Genomic DNA, 7,149 nt, shown 5'->3' with positions numbered 1-7,149 from the left:
GATATCATACTGACAGGACCCTGGAGGTGGTGATATCATACTGACAGGACCCTGGAGGTGGTGATATCATACTGACAGGACCCTGGAGGTGGTGATATCGTACTGACAGGACCCTGGAGGTGGTGATATCATACTGACAGGACCCTGGAGGTGGTGATATCATACTGACAGGACCCTGGAGGTGGTGATATCATACTGACAGGACCCTGGAGGTGGTGATATCATACTGACAGGACCCTGGAGGTGGTGATATCATACTGACAGAACCCTGGAGGTGGTGATATCATACTGACAGGACCCTGGAGGTGGTGATATCGTACTGACAGGACCCTGGAGGTGGTGATATCGTACTGACAGGACCCTGGAGGTGGTGATATCATACTGGCAGGACCCTGCAGGTGGTGATATCATACTGACAGGACCCTGGAGGTGGTGATATCGTACTGGCAGGACCCTGGAGGTGGTGATATCATACCGTGACAGGACCCTGGAGGTGGTGATATCATACCGTGACAGGACCCTGGAGGTGGTGATATCATACCGTGACAGGACCCTGGAGGTGGTGATATCATACCGTGACAGGACCCTGGAGGTGGTGATATCATTAAAAAATATCCACATCAGCGGTATTAAAGAATTTAGAGAAAAAAAAACTCCCTTGGGAATCGTAGGGCAAACAGCCCCCCCACCCCCCCCCCCCCACCCGCACCCCGCGGTTCGATTCCCTGCTAAGGCAGAAACAAAAAGGCTCAGTTTCTTTCACCTGATGCCTCTGTTCACCTAGCACTAAAGAGACCCCCCTGAGAATTAACACAGCTGCTGCGGGCTGCATCCTGGGGATGTGTGAGAGATAAAAATAAATATATATAGTAGATATGATTGAGAAAATAGGATCCCTCCCCCCCCCCCCACACACAATCCCTCCCCCCCCCACACACACAATCCCTCCCCCCCCTCACACACAATCCCTCCCCCTCGGACAGACATCAACCAATACAATGCTACAGATTATGTTAATTATGGCCAAATTACCTTTCTCGCTCTTTAGAACTCCCTCATGAGACCAAGAGCAGCATATATATATATATATATATATATATATATATATATATATATATATATATATATATATATATATATATATGTGTATGTGTATGTGTATGTATGTGTGTGTGTGTGTGTGTGTGTGTGTGTGTGTGTGTGTGTGTGTGTGTGTGTGTACACTATAATGATGGCCTGTATACAAGAAAATAAATGAATACTAATTGGCGATAGGCTAATTAAATCGCGTCCTCTATTTTGAGAACAAAACTATTTTAGTATAGTGTACTACGTTGATATATAAGGCGAGGCACGGCTAGTCTAAGGCGAGGCACGGCTAGTCTAAGGCGAGGCACGGCTAGTCTAAGGCGAGGCACGGCTAGTCTAAAGCGAGGCACGGCTAGTCTAAAGCGAGGCACGGCTAGTCTAAGGTGAGGCACGGCTAGTCTAAGGCGAGGCACGGCTAGGCTCAGGCGAGGCACGGCTAGGCTCAGGCGAGGCACGGCTAGTCTAAGGCGAGGCACGGCTAGGCTAAGGAGAGGCACGGCTAGTCTAAGGAGAGGCACGGCTAGTCTAAGGCGAGGCACGGCTAGGCTAAGGAGAGGCACGGCTAGTCTAAGGAGAGGCACGGCTAGTCTAAGGCGAGGCACGGCTAGTCTAAGGCGAGGCACGGCTAGTCTAAGGCGAGGCACGGCTAGTCTAAGGCGAGGCACGGCTAGTCTAAAGCGAGGCACGGCTAGTCTAAAGCGAGGCACGGCTAGGCTAAGGCGAGGCACGGCTAGTCTAAGGCGAGGCACGGCTAGTCTAAGGCGAGGCACGGCTAGTCTAAGGCGAGGCACGGCTAGTCTAAGGCGAGGCACGGCTAGTCTAAGGCGAGGCACGGCTAGTCTAAGGCGAGGCACGGCTAGTCTAAGGCGAGGCACGGCTAGGCTCAGGCGAGGCACGGCTAGGCTCAGGCGAGGCACGGCTAGGCTCAGGCGAGGCACGGCTAGGCTCAGGCGAGGCACGGCTAGGCTCAGGCGAGGCACGGCTAGTCTAAGGCGAGGCACGGCTAGGCTCAGGCGAGGCACGGCTAGTCTAAGGAGAGGCACGGCTAGGCTAAGGAGAGGCACGGCTAGTCTAAGGAGAGGCACGGCTAGTCTAAGGCGAGGCACGGCTAGGCTCAGGCGAGGCACGGCTAGGCTCAGGCGAGGCACGGCTAGGCTCAGGCGAGGCACGGCTAGGCTCAGGCGAGGCACGGCTAGGCTCAGGCGAGGCACGGCTAGGCTCAGGCGAGGCACGGCTAGGCTCAGGCCAGGCACGGCTAGTCTAAGGCGAGGCACGGCTAGTCTAAAGCGAGGCACGGCTAAACTCAGGCGAGGCACGGCTAGTCTAAGGCGAGGCACGGCTAGGCTCAGGCGAGGCACGGCTAGTCTAAGGCCAGGCACGGCTAGGCTAAGGCGAGGCACGGCTAGTCTAAGGCCAGGCACGGCTAGGCTAAGGCGAGGCACGGCTAGGCTAAGGCGAGGCACGGCTAGTCTAAGGCCAGGCACGGCTAGGCTAAGGCCAGGCACGGCTAGGCTAAGGCCAGGCACGGCTAGTCTAAGGCGAGGCACGGCTAGGCTCAGGCGAGGCACGGCTAGGCTAAGGCGAGGCACGGCTAGGCTAAGGCGAGGCACGGCTAGGCTAAGGCGAGGCACGGCTAGGCTAAGGCGAGGCACGGCTAGGCTAAGGCGAGGCACGGCTAGTCTAAGGCGAGGCACGGCTAGTCTAAGGCGAGGCACGGCTAGTCTAAGGTGAGGCACGGCTAGTCTAAAGTGAGGCACGGCTAGGCTAAGGCGAGGCACGGCTAGGCTAAGGCGAGGCACGGCTAGTCTAAGGCGAGGCACGGCTAGTCTAAGGCGAGGCACGGGTAGTCTAAGGCGAGGCACGGCTAGGCTCAGGCGAGGCACGGCTAGGCTCAGGCGAGGCACGGCTAGGCTCAGGCGAGGCACGGCTAGTCTAAGGAGAGGCACGGCTAGTCTAAGGCGAGGCACGGCCAGACCAACCCGAGGGCACGGCCACAGCAACCCGAGGGCACGGCCACACCAACCCGAGGGCACGGCCAGACCAACCCGAGGGCACGGCCAGACCAACCCGAGGGCACGGCCAGACCAACCCGAGGGCACGGCCAGACCAACCCGAGGGCACGGCCAGACCAACCCGAGGGCACGGCCACACCAACCCGAGGGCACGGCCACACCAACCCGAGGGCACGGCCACACCAACCCGAGGGCACGGCCAGACCAACCCGAGGGCACGGCCAGACCAACCCGAGGGCACGGCCAGACCAACCCGAGGGCACGGCCACAGCAACCCGAGGGCACGGCCAGACCAACCCGAGGGCACGGCCAGACCAACCCGAGGGCACGACCAGACCAACCCGAGGGCACGGCCAGACCAACCCGAGGGCACGACCAGACCAACCCGAGGGCACGGCCAGACACCGTACAACACAGCTGGCTTTGACAGTGCACGGCCAGCAGCAGCAGGCGGCTTGGCCCGCACGGCCGCCATGACACTCAAGCCTGGCTTGACGCCCCCACACAAGCCTGCCTGAGCCTACACCAAGCCTGGAGGCCTCACACAGGCTTGGTGAGGCTGGCTGGCTGGCTGGCCACCAAGCCAGACTAAGCCAGCCACGGCAAGATGGCTGGCCGGATGGCTGGCTGGCTGGCTCCTGGAGGGCCATCAATGCATCAATATTCTGGGCCCGTTGACGCAGCAGGTGTGTGGGTGCGTGTGAAAACGTTCCAAACATGTGTGTGGCAGTGTTGTAAACATGTGTGTGTGTGTGGAGGTGTTTTTTAATTAATAAATACGTTGTGAAGGCCTTTGGAAAATGGCACAACTGCCCCATTGGTCCCAAAGGCCATATGGCAGTTATAACTTTCCTTCACAGACTTCTAAATGGATTTACGCGATTTTGAGATCAATTTAATCCATCAAATTGGTGGATTTAAAGCCATTTTGTGAGGTGGAGGGGTAAGGGGGGCGTCAACCCCCACTCCAGGTAACACCCCCTTCAAGGAGCAGGTGAGGGGGGTGTGTGAGCATCAGGTGGGCGTGGTGAGAGGGGGGGGGGTCGTACCTGTTGGTGGTGGGGGGCGGCGGTGTGAGGGGGGCGTTGTGCAGGTGTACAGGTGGGGGAGGAGGAGGGGAAGGCCACACACACACACAGCCTTCACTGGGACCACACACCGTCGACGTCCGCCCTCGACACTGGCAACACGCACACTGAGCTCTCTGCATCGATCACTTGCCCCCGCTGGCCCCCCGCGCGCGCACGCGCACTCACTCCACTCATCATTATCCTCATCATACTCATCTCTCCGCTCTGCCCTCATATGACTCCTCATATTACTCATCATCATCGTGGTTATTGACGGCTCATGGCATACAAATAACTTCCCTTAACAAGGTTTTGAATGACAATATGTTTTCGTATTTCTGTATCTATGTAACATATTCATCCAGCTTCACCCATTTGTTTCACAGTCATTGCTCTTGGGTATGTGCCCAACATGGTCGGGATTGGAATCAAAGACAAGATTGTCACATAAATAATCAATCCATGGCCTAATATATGCACAGTGGGTTAGAGAATTATGTTGCATAACTAGAATAGAGGTTCATTAAATTTATATTAAATTTTGCCCCGAGGGGCAAGTTTATTGGGCAGCGCCACTCATCTTGTGAGTGGACACACCGCCATAGTGACAGTATTGGGCAGCGTCACTCATCTTGTGAGTGGACACACCGCCATAGTGACAGTATTGGGCAGCGTCACTCATCTTGTGAGTGGACACACCGCCATAGTGACAGTATTGGGCAGCGTCACTCATCTTGTGAGTGGACACACCGCCATAGCAGAATGTACAACACTCCCCAACAGGAAGAAAACCTGGTTGATGGGGTTCTGGGAGTTCTTCTACTCCCCAAGCCCGGCCCGAGGCCAGGCTTGACTTGTGAGAGCTTGGTCCACTAGGCTGTTGCTTGGAGCGGCCCGCAGGCCCACATACCCACCACAGCCCGGTTGGTCCAGCACTCCTTGGAGGAATAATTCTAGTTTCCTCTTGAAAATGTCCACGGTTGTTGGAACAACCCGCTGGGTTGTTCAACCTGTCACTTGTACCCAGACACAGCTGGGGCTTGCTTAACTGTCTCAAGTGAACAGCTCCTCAAACAAGAAGATTAACATTTATCAACCCTTAAAAACTTACGTTATCTTGCGGGTGCAAAATGGGGAAATCTTTTAAGAACAGTATCAATATTTGACAAATAGTGTTTTCCTAACTCAAACAATGTGGGGTTCATTATTCTACAGTTATTCTTAATGTCTCTCAGGTGTTCACATTCACGTAGATAGTGGTCAAGGCGGTGTCCGTCACTCTCACCACAGATTCTGCAACTTCGCTGATCAACTGTTGTTTCCATTCCAAATCTCCATGGATATTTGTATCCAAGACGGATTCTCGCTATTACTGATTCTCTCCCTCGTCCTCCTCTTCTTCGTCCATAATGATTGGGATTGCCAGCTGCAACCATGTTGTACCATCGTACAGATTCACTGGTTTGTGCTTCTATCCTCCTTTCCTCAGTTACCTTGTCACGGTGATGTTGCCTGACAATACCTCTAATTTGTTGTAGAGTCTTGGGTATGAAGTATTCAATATGGTCTCCTTCAGCGCCTTCAGCAGCCAGCACATCTGCTCGTTCATTCCCACATATTCCAACATGGGAGGGGATCCCCAACATGGGAGGGGATCCCCAACATTGGAGGGGATCCCCAACATGGGAGGGGAGCCCCAACATGGGAGGGGAGCCCCAACATGGGAGGGGAGCCCCAACATGGGAGGGAAGCCCCAACATGGGAGGGGATCCCCAACATAGGAGGGGATCCCCAACATAGGAGGGGATCCCCAACATGGGAGGGGGAGCCCCAACATGGGAGGGGAGCCCCAACATGGGAGGGGAGCCCCAACATGGGAGGGGATCCCCAACATGGGAGGGGAGCCCCAACATGGGAGGGGATCCCCAACATGGGAGGGGAGCCCCAACATGGGAGGGGATCCCCAACATGGGAGGGGAGCCCCAACATGGGAGGGGAGCCCCAACATGGGAGGGGAGCCCCAACATGGGAGGGGAGCCCCAACATGGGAGGGGAGCCCCAACATGGGAGGGGAGCCCCAACATGGGAGGGGAGCCCCAACATGGGAGGGGAGCCCCAACATGGGAGGGGAGCCCCAACATGGGAGGGGATCCACAGAAACTTGACGACTTTTCCCTGATTGGTCAGTACTCTCACAGCTCTCTTAATTTCAGCGACTATTGCAAGATTTTCTGCCTGATTTTTACTTAGGCTTTGCAGTGCTGCTTTTGAATCGGTGCAAATCACTGCACCATTAGTGTTCCGTTCAAGAAACCTTAACGCCATAACAATGGCAGTTAGCTCTGCTTGCGTTGAAGAGGCATAGTTCTCAATACGCGCTTTTTCTTCATTTCTGCGTTGGAAAGTATTATTACCGTGTATGCTGCACCAGCCCTGCCATTGACAGGATAAGATGACCCGTCAGTGTAGATTTGATCTAGTTCATCTCCGGATTCTTTATAAATGTCCTCGAGATACTTGTGCCTCATTTCTTGTGGTATCATGTTGGATTTTTTCATTGCCATTTCATTGATGATGATCTTGCATGAGTCATCCTCCCAGGGAGGTAACCTCTCTACAGGCAGGAGCTCACGGGCTTGCTCAAGCAGGTGAAGCTCTTCAAGGTAGCAGACTGCTCTGTGATGCCATTTTTTGCTTCTCCTGTTTCCCCCTGAAAGTAGCACAGAGCTCAGTTTTTTCTTGGCAATATCATTGTAATGGGGATCTCTGGCTATCCTAATTGCAAGCTTAGCATTCAGCTCCTGAATTCTGCTTTTAACACTGGGAAGGGACAACTCCTCTCGTAGATTAGACGTTTTGGCAGTTCTTGGAACTCCAAGAATGATTGTCTTGGCTTCATTTTGAATGCTTTCCAGCCTTTTTATATTGCTTTGGGAGTAGGTGCACAGAACTGGTGCGGCATAGTCTATGACGGAGCG

The 7,149-nt window shown here is 54.6% G+C and overlaps 1 protein-coding gene across 1 annotated transcript in view; it reads right to left on the bottom strand.

Moving 5' to 3' along the window:
• Positions 1–1,316: 1,316 nt before the first annotated feature.
• Positions 1,317–7,149, bottom strand: part of LOC138363715 (periaxin-like) — a 29,023-nt gene continuing 23,190 nt past the window's right edge. Inside the window, exon 2 of the mRNA XM_069323104.1 lies at positions 1,317–3,021. Coding sequence (XP_069179205.1) covers positions 1,317–3,021 — 1,705 coding nt within the window. The remainder of the gene's footprint in view (positions 3,022–7,149) is intronic.

Source organism: Procambarus clarkii, chromosome 11, assembly GCF_040958095.1.
Source record: "Procambarus clarkii isolate CNS0578487 chromosome 11, FALCON_Pclarkii_2.0, whole genome shotgun sequence".
In the NCBI taxonomy this organism is placed as follows: domain Eukaryota; kingdom Metazoa; phylum Arthropoda; class Malacostraca; order Decapoda; family Cambaridae; genus Procambarus; species Procambarus clarkii.
The sequence above is the reverse complement of the archived record's forward strand: the minus strand, read 5'-3'. Positions and strand labels throughout refer to the sequence as shown.